This window comes from Pelophylax lessonae (assembly GCF_965119305.1).
Source record: "Pelophylax lessonae genome assembly, chromosome: 13".
In the NCBI taxonomy this organism is placed as follows: Eukaryota; Metazoa; Chordata; class Amphibia; order Anura; family Ranidae; genus Pelophylax; species Pelophylax lessonae.
Window position 1 is genome coordinate 111,445,779 of NC_138780.1, and position 25,217 is coordinate 111,470,995.

Here is a 25,217-nt window from a genome sequence, read left to right on the forward strand (position 1 = left end):
ACCATCTTTATTGCCTAGTCTGGTATTTAGGAATGTAGAACACTATTGTGGGTTAGGCAGTTTTTGAGGAAGTTGGAATAACAACAAAATCGATCAGATACTTTCTCTTTCCCATTGATCCTCTGGTGGTACACCCTATATTCCCCTATAAATGGACTTTTGTCTGTACACATTGAGTGAAGTCTCTTTAATTTGAAGTCTTATGAGAGTGAGTAAGCTTTTACGTTTCTATGGTTATCTATTGAATGGGCTGTAAGCAATATGAGTGATATGTAAATCCTGCATATGTGATTCCCATGGTCCATGTAGAAATCTGTGTGTGGACATTTCTTTCTACTATAGATTACAGGTAAAATCCACCTGGAGACCTGGGCATACAGGTACATCTCAAAAAATTAGAATACCATCAAAAAGTTAATTTATTTCAGTAATTCAATTTAAAAAGTGAATAAAAAAAAATATTTTATTTAGATGCGTTGCATACATAGTGATATATTCCAAACATTTATTTCTTTCAATTTTGATAATTATGGCTTATAGCTAGTGAAAACCTAAATTCAGTATCTCAGAAAATTTGAGTATTACATAAGGCAATTAAAAAAAAAGGATTTTTAATACAGAAATGTTGAATTACTGAAAAGTATGTCCATATACAGTATAGTATGCACTCAATACTTGGTCAGGGCTTCTTTTGCATGAATTACTGCATCAATGTGGCGTAGCATGGAGGCAATCAACCTGTGGCACTGCTGAGATTGTTCTGGAAGCCTAGTTTGCTTTGATAGTGGCTTGAGCTTATCTGCATTGTTGGGTCTGGTGTCTCTCATCTTCCTCTTGAAAATACCCTACAAATTTTCTATGGGGTTTAGGTCAGGGGAGTTTGCTGGCAAAACAGGGACAGTGATACCATGATCATTAAATCAGGTATTGGTATTTTTGGCGGTGTGGAGAGGTGCCAAATCCTGGTGGAAAATTTAATCAGCATCTCCATAATGCTGGTCAGCAGAGGAAAGCATATATTGCTCTAGAATTTTCTGGTAGAAGGCTGCGCTGACTTTGGACTTGATAAAACAGGGAACCAACACCAGCAGAAGTCATGGCTCCCCAAATCATCACAGACTGTGGAAAATGTTGCATACTATTTGGAAATCAAGGTCCTAGAGTCTGGAGGAAGAGTGGAGAGGCACAGAATTCAAGTTTCATGAGGTCCAGTGTGACGTTTCCACAGTCAGTGTTTATTTGGGGAGCCATCTGCTCATGTCATCTGCTGGTGTTGGTCCACTGTTTTATCAAGTCCAAAGTCAGCACAGCCCTCTACCAGGAAATTCCTGAGCACTTCATGCTTCCCTCTGCTGACTTTACGGAGATGCTGATTTCATTTTCCACCAGGACTTGGCACTGCCCACACTGCCCACACTGCCAAAAGTACTAATAACTGGTATTAATGAATATGGAGACACCAGACTGATCCTAAATATTGGCCTTAGAGGATTACTTGATGATCTGTTGATGAGCCCTTCCTGAGTTTGATTTGAAAGGTTTACAAATGCTGTGTTTCTATGGAGAAAATAGTTGTCCTATTACATCTATGATTTAATGCTTTACAACTAAGACTCCATGTACACGGGGCGTTAGAAAAAACGTGCTGCAAAGCTAGTTCTGCCGCCGGGAAAAAGCAGCTGTTAAACGTGCTTTCAGTAGCTTTTTCCATTGGCATTATTGCACGTTTGGCCACGTAGCTTTTAGCAGTGTTTTTTCTGCCTCCATTCAAAATCAATGGTTCCCTATGGGAGCCCATTGATTTGAATGGAAGTCGCACCGCAAGTCGGATCAGGATGATCCGACTTGCGGTGCGACTTGCGCTGTCAGAATCTTGAGGGGGAACTCCACGCCAAAAATGGGAAAAAAACTGCATGGGGGTCCCCCCCAGGTTCCAAACCAGGCCCTTCGGGTCTTGTATGGAATTTGAGGGTAGCCCCACGGCGAAAAAAACGGCATGGGGTCCCCCCCAAAATCCATACCAGACCCTTACCTGAGCACAGCCTGGTAGGGCAGGAAGGGGGAGGGGACGAGCGAGCGGCCCCACCCCCCATGGACCATACCAGGCCACATGCCCTCAACATGGGGGGGTGTTGGTGCTTTGGGGCAGGGGGAGCTCTGCACCCCACACCTCAAAGCACCTTGCCCCCATGTTGATGGGGACAAAGGCCTCATCCCCACAACCCTGGCCGGTGGTTGTGGGGGTCTGCGGGCAGGGGGCTTCTCGGTATCTGGAATCCCCCTTTAACCACTTGCCGACTGCCTAACGCCGATCTACGTCGGCAGTCAGCCCCTCACAGGCAAAGTGACGTAGGGCTACGTCACTAGCTTGTGAGGGTCTAGGGAGCGAGCGCGCGCCCCCGGAGGCGCGCTCCCGCTCCCGCGTGGTCACGGACCCCCCCGCGCGTGTGACCAGCGGACCCGATGTCCGCCGGTCACTCGGCGATCGGCGGGGGAGAGGGAGAATGTCAGGCAGCTTGTGTAAACAAGCTGCCTGTCATTCTCCTCGCTGTAAAGACACTGATCACATGGATCTACTATGTAGATCCGTTGATCAGTGTCCTTACAGCTAAAGCCACAGCCAATCACAGTAGAAAGCACGCCCCTAGGGATACACACAGCCCCTCCCTCCCAAATAAAGTTAACCCCTTCACAACCAGTGTATTTTTACAGTAACAGTGCATATGTATAGCACTGATTACTGTAGAAATGTCACTGGTAACCCCAAGAGTGTCACAAATGTCAGTCAAGGGTCCGATCTGTCCGCCCCAATGTCGCAGTACCGCAAAAAAATCGCAGATCGCCGCCATTACGCGTTAAAAAAAAAACAACAAAAATGACAAAAATCTTTCCCTTTGTTAGTAAACGCGATAACTTTTGCGCAAACCAATCAAAATACGCTTTTTGCGATTTTTTTTACCAAACATAGGTAGGATAAAACAAATTGGCCGAAAATTTTAAAAAAATTTTGATTTTTACTTTTTTTTTGGGGGGAATTTCATATAAAAAAATGTGAAAAATATTGTTATTTTTGCAAAATTGACGCTCTTTTTTTGTTTATAGCGCGTGATCAAAAAATTGCACAGGTGATCAAATACCACCAAAAGAAAGCTCTGTTTGTGGGAAAAAAAGGACGTCAAATTCGTTTAGGTACAGCGTCGCATGACCGCGCAATTGTCCGTTAAAGTCACGCAGTGCCGAATCGCAAAATACCCCCTGGTCAGGAAGGGGGTAAAATCTTCCGGGGCTTAAGTGGTTAACAAGGGTGGCCCCCCAGATCCCGGACCCCCTCCCTATGTGAATGGGTATGGGGTACACTGTACCCCTACCCATTCACCCCATAAAAGGCAGTGTATGTAAATAACGACAGGAGACGTTTTGGAAAGTTTATTAAAAATCTTCATCCGGACTTCTCCGCTCTGGTCTTCTCCCTCTCCGCTCTTCTTGTCTTCTGCTCTTTTGCTGTCCGCTCTTCTGCTGTCCAATCTTCTGCTCTTTTGCCCTCGTATCGTCATCTGTGACATGAGGGGGCAGGGCCTCCTGATGACGTCATCGGGAGGCCATGCCCCTAATGGCTATATAACAAGCTGCAGAGACCGGAGACCGGCATAATCACCGGAGACATCGTCTGAGGAGGACCGGAGGAAGAAGAAGAGCCGAGGGCAAAAGAGCAGAGTAACATTTGTGGTACTAAGTAATTTGTATGGTACTTGTTAATGATAATAACAAAAACAGTAAAGAAGATGCCCTGCAGCTAACAACAATAGACCCCCCCCTCACCCCAGCAACATTATATCCCCCAGCAACAATAGACCACCCGCAACAAAGTACCCCTAAGCAACAATAGACCCTCAGCAGCAACAACAGATTCCCCCACAGACCGCATCAATAGACCCTCCAGCAGCCAGCTACAATACAATGCTCTCACAGCAGTAGATCCCTTCCAGCCACTACTGACACTCCAGAAACATAAGACCAACCCCAGAAACAATAGACCCCGATACCTGCAACAATAGACCTCCCCAGTAACAATAGACCACCCAGCAGCCAGACTCTATAGACAGTGTAGCACAACCCAGCACCCCTTGCCATTACATACTTTGTGCTGGAGGTGCCGGGACTGCGTTCTCCCACGTTCCCCCTGAAAATCAATACAATACATTTAAACTCCCAGGGACATCAACCCATATATATAGTACAAAGTTAAAAATTACAGTGGGTATGGAAAGTATTCAGACCCCCTTAAATTTTTCACTCTTTGTTATATTGCAGCCATTTGCTAAAATCATTTAAGTTCATTCTTCTTCCTCATGAATGTACACACAGCTCCCCATATTGACGGAAAAACACAGAATTGTTGACATTGTTGCAGATTTATTAAAAAAGAAAAACTGAAATATCACATGGTCCTAAGTATTTAGACCCTTTGCTGTGACACTCATATATTTAACTCAGGTGCTTTCCATTTCTTCTGATCATCCTTGAGATGGTTCTACACCTTCATTTGAGTCCAGCTGTGTTTGATTATACTGATTGGACTTGATTAGGAAAGCCACACACCTGTCTATATAAGACCTTCCAGATCACAATGCATGTCAGAGCAAATGAGAATCATGAGGTCAAAGGAACTGCCTGAAGAGCTCAGAGACAGAATTGTGGCAAGGCACAGATCTAGCCAAGGTTACAAAAAGATTTCTGCTGCACTTAAGGTTCCTAAGAGCACAGTGTCCTCCATAATCCTCAAATGGAAGATGTTTGGGACGACCAGAACCCTTCCTAGAGCTGTCCGTCCGGCCAAACTGAGCTATCGGGGGAGAAGAGCCTTGGTGAGAGAGGTAAAGAAGAACCCAAAGATCACTGTGGCTGAGCTCCAGAGATGCAGTCAGGAGATGGGAGAAAGTTGTAGAAAGTCAACCATCACTGCAGCCCTCCACCAGTCGGGGCTTTATGGCAGAGTGGCCCGACGGAAGCCTCTCCTCAGTGTAAGACACATGAAAGCCCGCATGGAGTTTGCTAAAAAACACCTGAAGGACTCCAAGATGGTGAGAAATAAGATTCTCTGGTCTGATGAGACCAAAATAGAACTTTTTGGCCTTAATTCTAAGCGGTATGTGTGGAGAAAACCAGGCGCTGCTCATCACCTGTCCAATACAGTCCCAACAGTGAAGCATGGTGGTGGCAGGATCATGCTGTGGGGGTGTTTTTCAGCTGCAGGGACAGGACGACTGGTTGCAATCGAGGGAAAGATGAATACGGCCAAGTGCAGGGATATCCTAGACAAAAACCTTCTCCAGAGTGCTCTGGACCTCAGACTGGGCCGAAGGTTTACCTTCCAACAAGACAATGACCCTAAGCACACAGCTAAAATAACGAAGGAGTGGCTTCACAACAACTCCGTGACTGTTCTTGAATGGCCCAGCCAGAGCCCTGACTTAAACCCAATTGAGCATCTCTGAAGAGACCTAAAAATGGCTGTCCACCAACGTTTACCATCCAACCTGACAGAACTGGAGAGGATCTGCAAGGAGGAATGGCAGAGGATCCCCAAATCCAGGTGTGAAAGACTTGTTGCATCTTTCCCAAAAAGACTCCTGGCTGTATTAGATCAAAAGGGGGCTTCTACTAAATACTGAGCAAAGGGTCTGAATACTTAGGACCATGTGATATTTCAGTTTTTCTTTTTTAATAAATCTGCAACAGTGTCAACAATTCTGTGTTTTTCTGTCAGTATGGGGTGCTATGTGTACATTCATGAGGAAGAAGAATGAACCTAAATGATTTTAGCAAATGGCTGCAATATAACAAAGAGTGAAAAATTTAAGGGGTCTGAATACTTTCCGTACCCACTGTATATAAGGGGGAGTTTGTATATGCCGTCGGGAGTTGAAAAACAAAATACTATTAAAAACAGGCAAACTGTTTTATTACAATGTTCACATATAAAATTGCTCTCAGGCCTATACTATATTTATTAAAAACAATTAGCAAAATTTCATATGTGATGATAAGGATGATATAGGTCAGTCTACATGTTTCGTGGACAACCATGCTTCATCAGAACCATATGAATTATCCACTTGTACTACGAAAGAGAAAAAAAAGCCATTATACAGTAACAATATACCAGAAGGGGGACAAAATACAACTTAACATCACAATAGCACATTGCCCTGTCCTAAACAGCAGGAAAAAGAAAGAGAGAAAGATAAAAAAAAAAAAAAAAAAGACGTTTTCCCTAGCTATTCCATTTTTACCCCTACCTTGAGGTGGGTATGTATATTTGATACAGGGGTACAGGAATTTTTGATCACTTCTTGTGGGGTCTTCAAAGCCTTAGGGGTAAGTGTTGTGATGGCTATATCGTCACATTTGTCATTTTGCTGATTTTTCTTTTAATAATTATGGTATTTGCCAGAGAGTAATTTTATGTCTTCTTTGTAAAAAATAATTTTGCTTGTTTTTAAAGGTATTTTTTTCAACTTCCGACGGCAAATAAAAATTTCCACTTATATACTTCTTTACTTTAAAAATACATCCTCTTTTCAATTTTTGTGACATGTATGTTTAATACACTTGTTATGAGTCAGTATATATATTTATGCTTTAGGGCCCATTCACACTAGGAACTGCATGTGAATCACACAGGAACGCTATGCGATTCCTGTGTGATTCACATGCAGTTCTGTGCAGTGCGATTTCAGCCTATTCTTTCTTTAATGGGCTAAAATGACACCACACCAAAAGTAGTGCATGCATTACTTATTTAAATGTAAGGCATCTGGATCGCATGGCACTGCATTTGCGACCTACGTTTGGTTTGGGGTGTCATTTACCTTAAACTGACCCCCCCCCCCGTATCAGATCACAAAGGCATTGCGTTTAGAATGCGGTGTGGGAAGCCGCATGGGAATGTGACTCTCCCGCACTGCATTGTAGTGTGAATGGGCCCTTAGGGTGTATTCATACATTTTTTTTTCCTATTAGAAGGATCAGGGTAGAGCTTATTATAATTTTGATATCAGTTTTGTGCTTTTAAAAAACATTTTGCAAACAAAAATGTTTGTTGAGCAGTTGGTTGTATAGAGATATATCTTTTTTCTTTGTTCTTTCTTTAAATTTGAACTTCAGTGGTAGCCCTAAAAAGTAAATATTTTACATTAGTGGAACCCTCTGCATTAAGTGGGGTACAAACTATAAGAAAATCGGGTTAACGATTGTCCGATTTTCCTCGTTGTTTCTCAGCAAATCGTAACCGATGAAAGAATTTTCTTACGAAAATTTGTACGGAAATTCTCGTAGGATAAAGGCTTTTTTTGTTGTTTATTGTTTCTGATCATGCGAAGTCTTTCTTTTTTGATTTTTCTTGTACAAAAATTGTATGAAAACGGTACACATTAAATGAAAATCGTTCATTTTTTCCTGTACGAGAAAAATTTTGGAGTTTGTCCCTTTGAGAATTTTCGTAAGAAAATTCGGAATCGTCTGTAGAAAGATCTGTACACACTATGCAAAAATCGTACGAACATTCTTTGGAGGAAAATGTTCACCCGATTTTCTTATGGTGAGTCTTTTTTACAGTCCGGTCCATAAATAGTGGGACATTGCCACAATTCTAATCGTTTTGGCTCTATACACCACCACAATGGATTTGAAATGAAGCAAATAAGATGTGCTTTAACTGCAGACTTTCAGCTTTAATTTGAGGGTATTTACATCCAAATCAGGTAAACGGTGTAGGAATTACAACTGTTTGTATATGTGCCTCCCACTTTTTAAGGGACCAAAAGTAATGGGACAGATTAACAATCATAAATCAAACTTTCACTTTTTAATACTTGGTTGCAAATCCTTTGCAATCAATTACAGCCTGAAGTCTGGAATGCATAGACTTCCCCGAATGCTGAGTTTCATCACTGGTGATGCTCTACCAGGCCTCTACTGCAACTGTCTTCAGTTCCTGCTTGTTCTTGGGGCATTTCCCTTCAGTTTTGTCTTCAGCAAGTGAAATGCAAGCTCAATCGGATTCAGGTCAGGTGATTGACTTGGCCATTGCATAACATTCCACTTCTTTCACTTACAAAACTCTCTGATTGCTTTTGCAGTATGCTTCGGGTCATTGTCCATCTGCACTGTGAAGCGCCGTCCAATAAGTTCTGAAGCATTTGGCTGAATATGAGCAGAAACACTTCAGAATTCATCCTGAATATTGCCTGAAACACTTCAGAATTCATCCTGCCGCTTTTGTCAGCAGTCACATCATCAATAGATAAAAGAGAACCAGTTCCATTGGCAGCCATACATGCCCACGCCATGACACTACCACCACCATGCTTCACTGATGAGGGGGTATGCTTTGGATCATGAGCAGTTCCTTTCCTTCTCCATACTCTTCTCTTCCCATCACTCTGGTACAAGTTGATTTTGGTCTCATCTGTCCATAGGATGTTGTTCCAGAACTGTGAAGGCTTTTTTAGATGTTGTTTGGCAAACTCTAATCTGGCCTTCCTGTTTTTGAGGTTTACCAATGGTTTACATCTTGTGGTGAACCCTCTGTATTCACTCTGGTGAAGTCTTCTCTTGATTGTTGACTTTGAAACACATACACCTACCTCCTGGAGAGTGTTCTTGATCTGACCAACTGTTGTGAAGGGTGTTTTCTTCACCAGGGAAATAATTCTTCGGTCATCCACCACACTTGTTTTCCGTGGTCCGGGTCTTTTGGTGTTGCTGAGCTCACCAGTGCGTTCTTTCTTTTTAAGGATGTTCCAAACAGTGGATTTGGCCACACCTAATATTTTTGCTATCTCTCTGATGGGTTTGTTTTGGGTTTTTTTTGGCCTAATGATGGCTTGCTTCACTGATAGTGACAGCTCTTTGGATCTCATATTGAGAGTTGACAGCAACAGATTCCAAATGCAAATAGCACACTTGAAATGAACTCTGGACCTTTTTTCTGCTCCTTGTAAATGGGATAATGAGGGAATAACACACACCTGGCCATGGAACAGCTGAGCAGCCAATTGTCCCATTACTTTTGGTCCCTTAAGAAGTGGGAGGCATATATACAACCTGTTGTAATTCCTACACCTTTCACCTGATTTGGATGTAAATACCCTCAAATTAAAGCTGAAAGTCTGCAGTTTTTTCATTTCAAATCCATTGTGGTGGTGTATAGAGCCAAAAAGATTAGAATTGTGTCAATGTCCCAATATTTATGGACTTGACTGTACATGGTCTACAAGTATGAAGCTAAGCATTATTTAACTGCTTTCCCGTTCTGAGTGGACGTTATATGATATCTTCCTAGGATCGCACCACACCAGTTATATGATGACACTGTACTGCACTGGTAACAGGTATGTAAAAAGGAAAATTGAAAAAAATACCATTTTTAATGTCTCTATTTCCCAAAAAATTATGATAACAACTTACAACTTAAAAATACTCACTATGCCTCTTACTAAATGCCTTACTTTCCAAAAAGGGGTAATTTGAGGGGTATTTTCACTGTCCTGGCATTTTCGGGCCTTAAGATATGAGGGGCTGTCAGTATATCAGGATTGTTCAGTTTTCAGATACATATACCATAGTTTGTGGACTCTATAACTTTCATACAGACTAAATAACAGACACTGATTTGGGTTACTTTCACCAAAGAAATGTAGCAGTATACATTTTGTCCTAAATTTATGAATAAAGATTATTTATCTGCAATATTTTATCCCAGAAATGAAGATAAAACGTGTTTTTTTTTTTCTTTTTCAATTATTTAGCAAAAAATAAAAAATCCAATGGTGATTAAATATGACCAAAAGAAAATGAAAAAAATCATAAAAACTCAATTTGCCGCATATATTGCAGCATACTTGTCTAATTCAAATACAGTTGCAGCTTTCTAATACTGCATTTGATAAGGACGTGATTGCTTGGAAGGAGTGACCCTTTATGACCATTTTCTTTTGGAGGGTGTTTGTATGTGCATCAATAAAACCCCTGCACCCCATGGAACCTGCTGTGTGCTGAAGGGGGGAGGAGACAGGAACATCTCCCAGGATTGCTTTGTGTTGGCATAGGCTGTCAGAAATGACTCATACAGGTAACAGAGGGAAGAAAGAGCAGACCGAAATCACACTGGGTGCTTTGGATTGAGGCTAGTACACACTATAGATGGATATGCTATGTTAATCTTTAATTTCAGAGATTTACAACTACCTTAAGCTGTGTAGTGCCATGGCTCATGTTTGAACACAGAAACTTCTGAAACCAGAATGTGATGATTTAGGCTGGTTCTGGGGCGTCTCTGTTCACCATTTTAGGTCTGATTTCAGTCAGAATTTTAGGCTGAATTCGGACCTAAAATGAACCAGAAGACGCACAGGACTCCTGGGCAATTCACACCGGAGCCGCCACGGAGATGTGTGAACAGGCTCCAAAAAGAGCCGGTCACAATCTCCTGACATGCGAATTGGATGCGGAGAAATCCACATTCAAATAGTATGAACTTAGCCTTACTCAATTATAGGCTGTGTCTACAATAAATTACGCCATAAAAACGAAATGATCAACGCACATTTTATGCAGGTGAAAACCACAAGGAGCAGGTAGGAAGGTTTATAATACCTTTTAATTTGCAGGGGGCAACATAGAAAAAGGGTGTGATATGAAGTTATTTTCAGGTTATAAACAAACAGTATATTTCAATTCCATTGGATCTGCTTATTTTTCTAAATGACTATTATTATTCTTATCATCAATGTATCATTACATTTTATCTAAAATAAAAAAAACATAACGCTGCTTACCACTTGTTAGATGTGGTGGCTACCTTAGTTTTTTTTTATATTTTTTTAAAAAGATTTGATTTATATGTTTAAATCAGAAATTGACACTGTGACAAGATAGACAGTATTAATAGTCAATATTAATACACACAGTAAAAAACATGTATAAACAGGGAATGACAATGATTACATAATGGTACAAAGAGCATCAATTGTCATTTTTATATCCCCTAAAAGGGGCGTCTCGCCAGTTATGCAATCGGATCTGAAACTCACCAAGTTTTTAGTAGTTTGTTGGCATAAAAAGAAAGGCTAGAGAGGGCTTCTGAGGGGGCCTTCCCTAATTCAGAGTGATGGAAAGTAAAAGAAAGTTTCTCAGTAATGTAGCCATTTAGCCATATGTACCACAGATTTGTCCTGAAGGGCAGACTTAAGCTGTTCCATGCACTGAATTTTTTTTTTTTTTTCATCCTGGCAAACCATTGTGTAACTGTAGAGAGGGACTCTTTCCACATTCTAGCTATTCAGGCTCTTGCCACATTTAAGAGATGCCTAAGCAGTGACTTAAGGTAAAGTTTTTGGATATTGGCATGAGGTTTAAGAGGACTGCGAATAGGCCTTGAAAAGGGAGTGTTAGTTTCTAGGTAAGTTTTAAAAGTACAAAAAAACAACTGTTGACCCTAATATAACATTTCCCATTTTGTTTCTGAGAACTACAAAACCCTCCTAACTGTGCAATAAATACAATAGTTGTATGTACAGTACATGCAACCGAAACACCCCTCAGGGACTTTGAGGCAGTTAACAAACAAAGTAATACATTTAAAAAGGCTGACACCAGTTTTATTTGTATACAATAAAAAAAACAGACAAAGGTCCATAAAACATGCACATACATAAATACAAATGCAAAGATTTAATTTAGGGAGTACCCTAGAATGGAAGATACGATCTACAATAGCTGCCCGTATAAGTTAGACTAGCTAGGGGATCTCACAGTCCAACCCAACATGTTTCAGAATGATTCCTTCTTCTGGGGATTTAGGGTACAGAAAAATCTATGAGGTGATAAATGACAACATAAAGAGGGAAAAAAATCATCTGTAATGTACATAGTAATGTATTTGGTGTATATAGGCATCATAGTACAGTACAAGGGGCTACTTACATTTACATATGGTAGAAAAAAATCATGCCTTCAAATGGAGCTGGAGTGACACATTTCCCAGTTCATAGAGGGGGTACAAGCACCTGTGCCAAATGTGTGCTACCACAAGGGCCCACCCAGAGGGTCACAGCCAAGTTGCCAATGGCAATCACAGAATAAGGAGGGAAAGGTGGAGGATTTGAAATAAGAGGAGGGGTCTGCAAATGAAAAAATGTTAAAAAAGGTCACAGAGTTATGGTATGCTATAATGGAGGTGAGCAGTGTAGATCTAATAGCCAAAATAGAAAGGTTTAAAGAAAAAAAAGGTTGTTTTTTTTTTTTGCAAAAAAAACAAACCGACCAATAGATAAGGTACATTAAAGTATATAGAACTGACCTTTGCACTGCTATTATGGTGAAAGCATCCTCACTGAATCCAAGTCTAGTCCCAAATGGAAGAGATCACCAAATGAGGCTGGGTTGGATACTGTATATTGGTAAAAAAAAAGGTCAAATCGTCATCATCTCTCATATGGTGCAGGTGAAAGCACCTGCCTCCTGCTTAATGTGGGCTTAGGACTCATATTAACGCCCGGTCAATTGACCGAAATATATGCTGGAGTACGGGCTTGGGTGGGCCCCTGGTGTGATGAGGCGTGGGACCACCCCACCCACAGGGGGGAATGACGTCACGCGCCGCCGACATGTTGCCAGGCAACACCCACGGTTCGGGAGCCATGGGTGTTGTGGGGAATGGCAGCGCACATGCAGCAACTCCTGCTGCTTTAAATAGAGAGCTGCCCAGAACGGGACATCCCTTACATGTTGGGCGGGGCACAGACTGGACAGGCACCAAGCACGGCCTCCGGCGGTCAGGTTTGTGCACTGCAGCTTCACCTGTTACAAAAAATAGGCATGTAGACAACAATGCAGGTGACATTGAGGATAAATATAAATATACATAGCATGTGAAAATGAATAGAACACCATGGGGTAAATTGTAAAGGAATAGGGGAGAAAGTGGGAACAGGGAAAGGGGGGGGGGGGGGGGGAACAGAAGAAGGGAAGAAGCACAAAAAAAAAAAAGGCATAGGCGGCCCCACAAGGAAAATCACATAGACAGTTCACAACCTCCAGAGTTGAACCCTGGCAGAAAAAGTTTAAAGGTAAAGGCCTTATTGAGGCCAGGAGGTGAGGTGGCATTTAAATGATAGATCCTCTTTAGTTCCCTTTGTAGGAGGGTTTTGTTGCTATCACCTCCCCTGGGACTAGGGTGGATGCGGTCCAATACGAGAAAGAGGAACTTGGGGTTGGAATCAGTGTGCCCCAAGGCCTTGTGACTGCCAACAGGTACATTCGGGTCCTTTTTCTGTATACTACATTACTAACATGTGAATGTGGTTGCTTGTACATTGGGAAGACAATTCTGGAATTCTCTAAATGTATGTACAACCACATCATTAGTATACAGAAAAAGGACTCGGATGTACACGGAGGTTGCGAACTATCTATGTGATTTTATTTACCATATGGGGGATCCCCTTCCTTGTGGGGCTGCCTATGCCTTTTTTTCCCTTCTCCCTTTCTTCTGTTCCTTTTTCCCAACTTCCCCCCTCCCCTTTTCCTGTCCCCACTTTCTCCCTATTCCTTTCCTATTTACCCCATGGTGTTCCATTTATTTGCACATGTTATGTACATTTATCCTCAAAGTCACCTGAATTGTTGTCTATATGCCTATTTTTTGTAACAGGTGGAGATGCAGTGCACCTTCCTGATCCCAGGAGACTGTGCTTGGCGCCTGCCCAGTCTGTGCTCTTCCCCCGACATGCAAGGGCTGTCCCGTTCTGGGAAGCTCTCTATTTCAGGCAGCAGGGGTTGCTGCGCGTGCACTGGCATTCCCCACACACACGCACGGCTTCCTAGCAACATGTCAGCGGCGCGGCACCACATGACGTCATTCCGCCGGTTAGCGGGGTGTCGCTGCGCGTCATCGTGCCGGGGGGCCCACCGAAGTCCATGCTCGCCCACATCTTTGGGCCAATTGAGCTGGGAGTTTATATGGGTCCTAAGCCCACATTAGGCAGGAGGCAGTTGCTCTCACCTGGACTAGACTTGAATTCAGTGAGGATGCTTTCACCATTATAGCAGTGCACAGGTCAGTTCTATATACTTTAAATGACCTAATCTATGGATCGGTTTGCTTTTTTGAAAAAACTTTTCTTACTTTAAACCTTTCTATTTTGGCTGTTAGATCTGCACTGCTTACCTCCCCTATAGCATACCAAATAACTTTGTGACCTTTTTTGACATTTTTTTTTGCAGACCCCCCTCCCTCTCTTTTCAAATCCTTTCCTTTCTGAACCTGTGGTTGCCATTGCCAGTGATCCTCTGGGTGGGCCCTTGCGGTAGCACATATTTGGCACAGGTGCCTGTACCCCCTCTGCAAATGGGGAAATGTGTCACTCCAGCTCCATTTGAAGGCATTCATTTTTTCTACCATATGTAAATGTAAGTGTAAGTAGCCTCTTGTACTGTACTATGATGCTTATAAGCACCAACTATATTACTATGTACATTACAGATGATTTTTTTTTCCTCTTTATGTTAATTGTCATTTATTACCTCATGGATTTCTGTACCCCAAATCCCCAGAAGAAGGAATCATTCTGAAACATGTTGGGTTGGACTGTGAGATCCCCTAGATAGTCTAACTTATACGGGCAGCTACTGTAGATCGTATCTTCTAGTCTAGGGTACTCCCATAATTAAATCTTTGCATTTGTATTTATGTATGTACATGTTTTATGGACCATTGTCCGTTTTTTGTATTGTATACAAATAAAATTGGCATCAGCCTTTTAAACCCTATTAACTGCCTCAATGTCCCTGAGGGGTGTTTCAATTGTATTTGTTCATTACTGGGATGTTGGCGGTTCTTCAGATACTTCACTTTCCTCTCTTCTAACTGTGCAATAAAGATGAGAAGAATGAGGTGGTGTTTGTGTTCCAAATCAGGGGAGCAGTCTATTGTGACAACAACTAGGATCTTCATAGATACAGTACAGTGAGAGAACCTAGTCACTCTGCAGGAGGAAGAATAAAACCCTTTGCTAGGGAAGTTGCAGTTTGCAAGGGAATTTCCCCCAGAGTTTTCTGAATCTAGTGAATTTTCACTCTACAAAGGATACCCAATAACGTGCAAGGAAATAAAAAAGCATTTTTTTGCTTGCCCATGACTGGATGATGGAAATCTGCAGTGCTCCATTTCATTTAATAAGCTCTGGGAAAATTCCCTTGCAATGTTCAACTTCCCTTGCAAAGGCAACAGCCTTTTTATCTATAGTAAACCAACCCCCTTGAATACATTTGTTTGACATGATTTTCTATTATGTGTGGCAAGCTAAAATTGGTTTATATTTTACTCTGCTTTTCTTTAGTGGATGATGTTCAAGTTTCCTGCTACCGGATCCTCTGCAGCCTTTACTCACTTGGAACAGGGAAAAACATCTATGTTGAAAGGTACTTGCAATTTTCTTCCTTTTTGCAAAATGTACTCCAAAATCACTGTTGATAAAAAAGCCAAGCTAAAATTTGGATACGTGAAAACAAATTGATCAGAATCAGTTCTTGAAGATGGGAGGGGATCTCTGATTGATATTCATTGGTGTTGCTCAATCTCCTTGTATTAAACAAATACAGGAAACCTATTACCTTTAAGGGGAACTTTTATCTTTTTATAATGATACACAGTATATTGGTTAAGGACAGGCCAACAACAATACAATATTTCATTTTTTTTGTAATTCTGTTTTTATTGCAGAATGCACAGATATATAATCCGTTCAGGAGACATACCTTTTATTTAATGTTAAATAAATGCAGAACATGATAATGGAAAATTGAATACCTGCTTTCTGTAATTTTTCTACCCATGATCTTAATGGCAGCACACACTGAGTTAATTCTCCATCCCTTAACCCCATAGAACAAGATATCTATAAGTTTGCTACCCTCACCCCACACAGATATTCATGTTATTATAAGCAAGCCATGACATGGGAGAGAATATTTGTGCTGTTGTGAAGATGTACCAGGAAAGGAAAATTCAGAAAGATACATATACAATTTTCTGTTTTCCTGGGGCATCTTGGCAGCACATAATAGGATATAATGATCAGAGTAAGGAGGGTACTGCTAATACTCAATTTATTCAATGTTGGCCGAGCTCTAAGAAATTCTTCTTCTTCTGAACTTCACTGTTGTAAGAGCTGCTGGATCAATTTTGTAATGATTTATAAAGGTACTGCTTGAGGATCAAGTAGCCACCGTAGAGATTGCTGAAACCTTGTATAGTGTTGCCCAGGAAGCTGCCATCCCCCTTGCAGAGTGTGCCCAGACCTCTTGTGGTGCAGGAGGGGCTCTGATTTTGCTAGATTTCCTGATTAATTTAACTAGCCAGGAGGCTAGCGTTCTGGTTGAAGCCAGCTGGCCTTTCTTGACTCTGTGAGGAATGAGAAGGAGTCTTTTTGATTATATGAACTCTCTAATTGCTTCAGTGTATGATTTTGGCATGCTTCCAGCATATAATTCATGAGTTAGGCATGATTCCACTGAAAAGGAAGGAAGGACAATGTTCTGATTTAGATGCAAAGCGCAAGTTACCTTTAATAGAAAAAGGAGTAACATTGTTAAGACTACTCTGCCCAGAAAAAAATTGGCAACGAGGAGTAGTAACTGCAGTGCCTGGAGCTCAGAGACACACCTGGTAGATGTGATCACTAGCAAGAAGGCTGTTTTAAGAGTCAGGTTCCTTAAAGAACAGTCCCGAGCTGGGTGAAAAGGTGCTGAAGATAAAATTGTTAGAACTATCGATAATCCCTATTGCAGAAAGGATGGTTTCCTGAAGGATAAATCTTTGAACACGCCCCGATAAATTTAAATACTGTGCAGATTTGTGGCCTATCTAATGACAGGTAAGGCAGATTTGGGAGAGAAATGAACATTATCCAAGAAACATATCCAAGAATTTTCTAAAGACAACAGTATCATCAGCTGTAATCAGCACGGGTTCACAAAAGGACGTTCTTGCCAAACCATTCTGTTAACATTTTACGAGGAGGTGAGCTATGAGCTAGATAGGGGGAGACCTGTGGATGTGGTGTATCTGGATTTTGCTAAGGCATTCGACACAGTTCCCCACAAACGCTTAATCTACAAACTAAGGTCTGCAGGCATCAACCTCAAGGTTTGTTCTTGGATAGAAAACTGGTTACATGGGCGTGTACAAAGGGCGGTGATAAATAACGCATACTCAGACTGGTAGTGTGGTAAGTGGGGTCCCCCAGGGCTCAGTCCTGGGACCAATTTTGTTCAATTTATTCATCAATAACATAGAGGATGGAATCAGTAGTTCAATCTTAGTTTTTGCGGATGACACAAAGATATGCAGGACAATAACTTCGTATCAAGATACAGAAATCTTACAAAATGACCTGAACAAAATAACAGAGTGGGTAACTATGTGACAAATGAGATTTAATGTAGAGAAGTTTAAGGTATTGCACTTGGGGGCAAAAAACATAAACGCAAATTATGCTCTGGGGGGAATCCAGAATGGAGAAGGATTTGGGGGTTCTAGTAGAAGATAGACTAAGTAATAGCATGCAATGTCAATCTTCAGCTGTCAAAGCCAGCAGAATATTAGCATGCATAAGGAAGTGGATATTTTCCAGAGACAAAGCTATAATCCTACCATTTTATAAAACCCTGACCTGGTCACACCTGGAGTATTCTGTCCAGCTCTGGTCGTCAATCCTCAGAAAGAATGTGCTGGAACTGGAAAGAGTCCAAAGAAGGGCAACTAAACTAATTAGGGGATTGGAGGACCTTAATTATGAGGAGCGATTACAAGCACTTAATTTATTCTCCTTGGAGAGGAGACACCTGAGAGGGGACATGATAGCGATTTACAAATACCTCAATGGTGATCCGAGCATAGGTAAACAATTTAGTCTAAAGGAGTGCAAGATGACAAGTGGCCACACAATGAGATTAGAGGAGAGTCTGTTTAACCTTAGGCTGCGTAAGGGGTTCTTCACTGTAACGGCGGTGAGAATGTGGAACTATTTTCCACAATTGGTGGCAGCTGCGGGGAGTATGGCTACAGATCACAACATTCAAGGTTATGGGAAATTATCAGGCCACTGACACACACACACACAACTGTACAGGTTGATCTGGGTGGACTGGCGTCTTTATTCAACCTCAACTACCTTTAATTCAGTGTACCAACTGAATCCTTTTTTACAGGTCCTTCTGATGAAAGTATAGCACATTATTTATCTTGAGTGAGGGAGGGTCAAAGAGGCTGATTCCACAAATCATTAAGGTAGAGATAACAGCCTGGGAAGAACCTAGGCTTTATTATTTCTCCCACTCAACCTCCATGCCATTAGGTTGAGTTTGTCTGGAGATGAATATAAGAATAAACCCTGGTCCAGCCCCGTTGGAAGTTTCAGGGGAGGTTCTAGACTGTGAAGTGTCCCTGAAATCGAGACACCCTTTGTAGCAACCTTGAAATCAGAGGCTGAGGAGGAAAAGCTTTGAGACGGTCCAAGCATGGGACAGGGCATCCACTCGTCAGGCTCCTGGAAAAATGTTATGGGTTAGAAAGGAGCTGCATTTTGTGGTTTTGAGAGAAGATAAGAGATCTGTTTTCGATTTTGCCCAGAACTCTGCAATCTGATTGAAGACTTCTGCATACAGGAACCATTCCTTCCTGTCTATTTGAAAATGGCTGAGGAGATTCACTAGATTGTTCTGCTTCACCAGACGTAGATTGCTCTTAAGTTCTACAGGTTGGTTTGGGCTCAGACTATGATAGGCTCCAGCTCTCAACATCAATCCAATTTGTTCTCCACCCTGCTTGTAGATGTATGTGACAGCTGTTTTGTTGTCCATCCCTGAACTATGAACTATTTTTCCCTGAAGGAGGTGAGAGAAGGATTGAAGGGCCATGAAGGCTACTCTGATCTCCAGCACATTTCAGACAATAGTGGAGGCTTCGAACTTCCACTTCTCCTGAGTAGCAAGGTCTTTGTAGTGAGCGTCCCAGCCCTGATTACTGGCAACAGAGGTAAGGATTGCCATTGTGTCTGGCACAATAGAATGGTGTCTGAATAGATTTGAGCATAACCACCACCATGGCAAATCCTTCATACTATGGGAGATTATTATATGCTTTTGTAGATTTTGTTTGTTCCATTGAGCCAGGCATCCTACTTGGAATTCCAGCATTCTCCACCTTACCATGGGAATTGTGGGAGAAAGCATACCCAGGAGACTTAGACACTTGGATGCATGCATCCATTGTAACCGCATTGCTGACTGGACCCTGTACATTGAAGATCTTCTGTGATAATTCAGGTTGAGTTGTTAACTGTATCCATAAAAATCAGGCACTGGGTAGTGACTAAATTGGGTTTACTTTCATTGATTATCCATCTGAAACTCTGTAATGTTTGGAAGAGTGTTTAGAAGAGCATCTTCACTTGTTTCACTAGATATTCCTGTGGCAGTAGAAGGAATCTGTCCAAGTAATGGTTCTCTCTGAGACCCTTTAATCTCAGATGTGCAATAAGGGACAGAAGGATTTTTGTGAATGTCCTTGGAGCAGTGGGGATTCCGGAAGGTAATGTTATATTTGGGGTGTCTGGATCACTAGACAGCCAAATTTGTAAAAGCATACAGTCTTTATTTTCCAAAAGGCAAATAGAAAAACCGTTTTCTTTAACATAAAACAAACAAACCAGTTTCTAAACCTCTGGTAACAAAAAAAAAGATTTAACTCATGGCCAGCATAAACCTGTTCAACCACAGGGTTTTAAAGTTCTGGTCCCTACCCAAAGTCCAGAAAAAGGTTACCGTGGCTCAGCAGCATCTCATTAAAACAAACAGCCCTCTCATAATGTGTCCTGCACGATACAACACCTCACTGACCTGCTGGCTGTTCCTGCCCTTATCATGCCTCTCTCACGGGGGGGTTATCCTGAGCACTCAAAATCTCTTCACTTGCCACCCCCTTAAAGAGATCCAAAAGAACAGTGACACATATCTACTCTCCAGGACCAATCCCTGGCACCCTGTACAGTAGAAAAACAAATAGACAAATTAAAAGTGGTACTCCACTTTTTAGTTTTGGAACTGCAGATGGAGAGGGATGTGGAGGTATGCAACTGAAAGTTCTACTGACATTACCCAGTGCCCTAATTGAATAGCCAAAATTATAGACTCCATGCTACAGGATGGTAACCTAATGTGTCTTTTGAGAGACTTCAGGTCTAGGTCTTTAGGTCGCCTGGCTTTTTAGCCTATGCAATTCCCTTACTTACGAATCAATATTCAAACAAAATTTTCATTATTTGGAGATTCAGATTTATCCAAATTTCTGAATCACAATAATAACGAACTTCAACTAACCCTAAATAAATTATAACAAAACTAATTATCCGAATTTGAAAGTGAATTGTATGAATGAGTGGACCGATCAAAATCGCAGCCTCAGAAAGCCTAAGGAGAAAATATTATGTACTCGTACAAAAATGAGGGGCATGTTCACAAATGCCAGGAGCCTAGCTAACAAAATGGAGGAACTAGAGCTACTGTTACATTAGGAGGATGTGGACGTTGTGGGAATAACAGAAACCTTGACAGCTCACACGACTGGCTGGCAAATATCCAGGGGTATTCCTTGTAATGAAGGGAAAGGGAGGGTAGAAAAGGGGGAGGGGTGTGCCTATATATGAAGAACAATATACGGGTTGAAGAAAGGAATGACAGGGATGGGGCAAGGGGGATGTGGAATCCGTGTGGGTGGAACTTCAAAGGCAAGAAGCAAGTGGGAAATAGTGGTGGTATGTTACAGGCCCCTGAACCTAAAAGAAGAGGAGGAGTTGGATCTCCTTTCCCAGTTAAAAATAGCGTTGAGGGAGGGAAATGTCATCGTAATTGGGGACTTCAACTATCCCGTTATTGACTGGGCAGCATGGACAGCTCACTCATTAAAGGCCCGTCATTTCTTAAATGTCATACAGGACAACTTCATGTCCCAATTGGTGGGTTCCCCGACTAGAAATGGTGCATTACTAGAGTTAAATTACAAATGACTCAGATCTGATCACAGATGTGGAAATACGGGACAACTTGGGATCTAGCGATGACAGGATTATAACATTCAGCATAAATCATAGTAAAAGGAGGCATAAGGGTAGTACAAGAACACTAAATTTCAGGCGAGCCAACTTTTCAAAACTGCGCTTAATATTGCAAGATGCTAAATGGAACCTAATCTTAGATACATTAAACACAGAAGAAAAATGGGTGTGCTTTAAGAACATTTTAATTAATCATTGGCAAGTGCATTCCACGGGCCAGTGAATATAGAAGAACAAAGGTTAAAACACCTGGGTGGCTGAATCATAGCATAAAAAGTCATATTAAGGACAAAAAATATAAAGGAGATAGGTCATTGTCAGCATTACAATACTACAAGAAATGCAACAAAAAGTGTAAGAATGCAATTAGGGTGGCTAAGAGCACGAGAGACATATAGCGGAGGAAAGTAAAATAAAATCTCAAAAAAAATTCTTTAAATATATAAACAGTAAAAAAGCGAGGTCAGAGGACATAGGCCCCATAAATGGTTGGTTACAGATGACAAAGAGAGGGCAACTGTACCAAATGCTTTCTTCTCCTCACAGACAAACACAGACAAATTACCAGGACCTGACGGCTTGCACCCAAGAGTCCTCAAGGAACTCAGTCAGGTTATAGCTAGTCTGCTATTCCTAATCTTTATGGACAGCATACTGACAGGAATTGTAACAACTGTTTGGCAAAAAGTCCACGTGGTACCAATATTCAAAAAAGGGCAGAGATATATTCCTGAAAACTACAGATCTGTCAGTGTAAAATCAATAGTATGTATGTGCTCCACAAATGCTTAATCTACAAACTGATGTCTGTAGGCATAGACCATAGGGTTTGTTCTTGGATCGAAAATTGGCTACAGGGGCACATCCAAAGGGTGGTGTTAAATAACGTGTACTCAGTGGCACCAGGAAGGGATGCCCCCTCTCCCCTGGGCTGTTTGCCCTCGCTGTGGAGCCTCTTGTGATCCCTATTCGTTCTTTGGGTGTGGAATCAGGATGGTGCGACCCCTAGGGTGGCCAGGTCCACCCTGTACCTGCCCCTGTCTCAGGGTGGGTTGGCACTACCGTGCTTCTGGCAGTACTATTGGGCGGCGGTTCTCGTGACGGTACGCTGGTGGTTCGAGCAAACTCGTACTAACCCGTCGGTTAATCTTGAAGCGGCTATCTTGGGGTCATATTCAGCATGAAGTAACTTAGTCTTTAGAGGCCCTAGGGCTTGACGGAATATGACTGCTTTGATGCACACCACGGTTGTCGTGTGGGGTCAGGTCTCGGCTGGTGTCTCTGATGGGGACACGATCTCCCCTCATACACCAATGTGGGGTAACCCTTGCCTGCCTCACATCATGCCAGAGGGTCGCCTCCTGATGTTTGATACTCTCAAACTCGCCTTTGCTCTTCCTTCCCGGATGTTTTTTCCGCTACCTGCAGTTGCGTCATGCAGCCCAGGCGCAGTTCCCTTCCCCGGTTACTCTATCGCTGCATACGGTGGAACGCTTTCTTATCTCCAGCCATGCTGACAGACTCCTCTCCTTTGTACATGCGGATCTCCTGCAGATCAGCCTGCACTGATGCTTGTCTGTTTCATAAGTGGCACGGTGATATCCCCTCTCTTACCCCTGAGGACTGGGACGGGGGACTCCAGCAGTTTATCCCGTTAGTTATTTCAGCTAGAGACAGATACATCCAGCTTAAGTTTATCCACAGGACTTATTATACACTGTTGAGGCTCTCCCGCATCTATCCCGCTAGGACTGATAACTGCCCTAAATGCCAGACTGCCTCTGGTACCTTTATACATGTGGTTTGGTCGTGCCCGTTGCTCCAACAATTCTGGTGGGATGTGCGGGATGTGATTAATGCAGTGGGCTCATTGTCTATCCCTCTAGACCCCAGGGTTTTTTTGCTGGGCATTTGTGACGATGTTGATCCGAGCACCTATGTACGCCTCTTTGTTTTTTTACGCTGCTTTCTACACCAAGAAATCTATATTTGCTCATTGGAAGCGGGCTGACCCCCCAACGGTTTTAAAGTGGAAGGCGCTGGTGGACTTGGTTTTACATCTGTACAAACTTACATATATGGGTAGAATGTGTCCCTCTAAATTTAATAAGATTTGGGGATCTTGGGTGGGCCCTAGACCCTTGCCGTAAGGTAAAGGTAGCTTGTTAGAGAACTTGTATCCTGCTCTACTTCTTCGGCTTTTCTTCCTCCCCCCCTCTGTTCCCATTCTCCTCTCTTGACCGCCCACCCCCCCCCCCCCAGGCCCCCCTTCTTGCTCTGCTCCCCTACTGGCTATTCTTTCTTTCCCTTCCCTTAGAATCTTTTCTGAATGTACTTGAGTTGATGACTAATTTTTTTACTTTTATACCTTGCGCTTGTTAATACTTAGCTGTGATAATACCGGTGTTGTGCAATGCTGCCCTCTCTGGAATCCTTATTTATGTGTAATTGTTTTTTCTTTTTGGACTATGTATGTGCACTTTTCTTGAGATAAATAAAAACATTTCTCTATTCTTGAGATAAAAAAAATTCTCTATTTTATTCCTTTTTTTCTATTCTATTTTGTTTTTGTTGTTCAATTCTATTCTTTTATTTTCAATTCTATTTTATTCTATTGTGTTCTATTCTATTCCTTTATTTGATATTTTATTTTATTCTGCTCTATTCTATAAAGCAGCCTAAGTAGGAATCCTCATCTTATTTAATTTTTATACCTTACTGTATTTATTGCAATATTTTTCCATTTCAAATTCAAAGTTATTTTCAAATTAATTTTCTAGAAATAATTAATTAATTCAAATTAATTTTCTAATTTGGATCATTTTAAATCGATTTGAAAATAATGAATATATAAAACAAATCCAAATATACAAAACAAATTCTGAAAATGAATAATTATAATATAACAAATATGATGAAACAAATTATTGACCTAATAAAGGAATCCAAAACTAAACACATTTTTCCATTGTGCACATCTCAAGTCTTTTTTTTTCACCAGAATTAATGGAGAGTAGAAGCTGGAGAATTATTATGTTTGTGGTACTGGGCAAATGGCCCCTTTTAGAAGTAATGTTCTAGTGAATGCATATCAGTGGTTTTTCTTGAGAGGCTGGTAGATTGGTCTGTACGAAGTTGTTCAATTTGGAAGAAGAATATTCAGGCCAATGTCTTAGCCATAGTGCCCTTGCTGTGGTAACTGAGGATGACATAGCTCTGGGAGAACATCTGACAACTAGGGATGATCGAACGGTTCGGGTCCACCATCGGTTCGACCCGAACATTGGGTGTTCGAGGTTCGGCCGAATTTAGAACTTTTTGCCCAAAAAGTTCGGAATTCGGCAACCAGAACCGCCCAAAATGCAATGCTTCAGGAAATGGGCTTTAAAAGCCCGTGATTGGACCAGAACCATTAGCAAAAGCCGATTGAGGGGGCAGGAGAATGCTAGGAATGTGATTGGAGTGACTAGGGGGTCTCTAGACCAATCATTAGTGAATACGCCCCCCAGTATATAAGATCGCCCCTGCCATATTCCTAGCATTGTTATACTGGACATGGAAGAGAATGGAAGCAGTTCTGTTAATTTTACTTTAAAAGTGTCATTTAGCTATTTTTAGTGTGAGGAAAGGGATATCTAGTGTAGTTAGAGTGCTCCTTTACACTTAAGTTAGCTTCAAAAATTGAGTTTCTGTAGGGAAAGTGTTAAGTGTAAGGGGACCGTAGTGTAGTGTAGGGTTAACTGGCAGTGACTGCTATGGCAGGGTGACAAAACCCTTCCATAGCAGGGTGACCGCTATAGAGAAATGATCATTTCTCTGAATAGCTTCGTAACTGGAATATGGCTTCTCACCAGCCAAGCATTTTTTATGCTGCAGGGGCTGCCACTACCAGTGCTTTTTTGAGGACATGTTTGATGTCAGACATGACATCTGAACATGTGTATAGGGGGTATATATAGACATATATGTCTGAATATATACCCCTAGACATATATAGGTGTGATAGTAGCAGAAATAAATGCTTGCGCTAATGAAACC

At 41.7% G+C, this 25,217-nt stretch overlaps 1 protein-coding gene across 7 annotated transcripts in view; it reads left to right on the plus strand.

The window, feature by feature from the left end:
* LOC309569543 (ryanodine receptor 3) overlaps positions 1-25,217 on the plus strand; it is a 1,308,933-nt gene that overhangs the window by 910,397 nt on the left and 373,319 nt on the right. For all 7 annotated transcript variants that reach the window (XM_082275412.1, XM_082275411.1, XM_082275414.1 and 4 more), the window contains one exon: positions 15,405-15,486. In XM_082275412.1, coding sequence (XP_082131538.1) covers positions 15,405-15,486 — 82 coding nt within the window. The remainder of the gene's footprint in view (positions 1-15,404; positions 15,487-25,217) is intronic.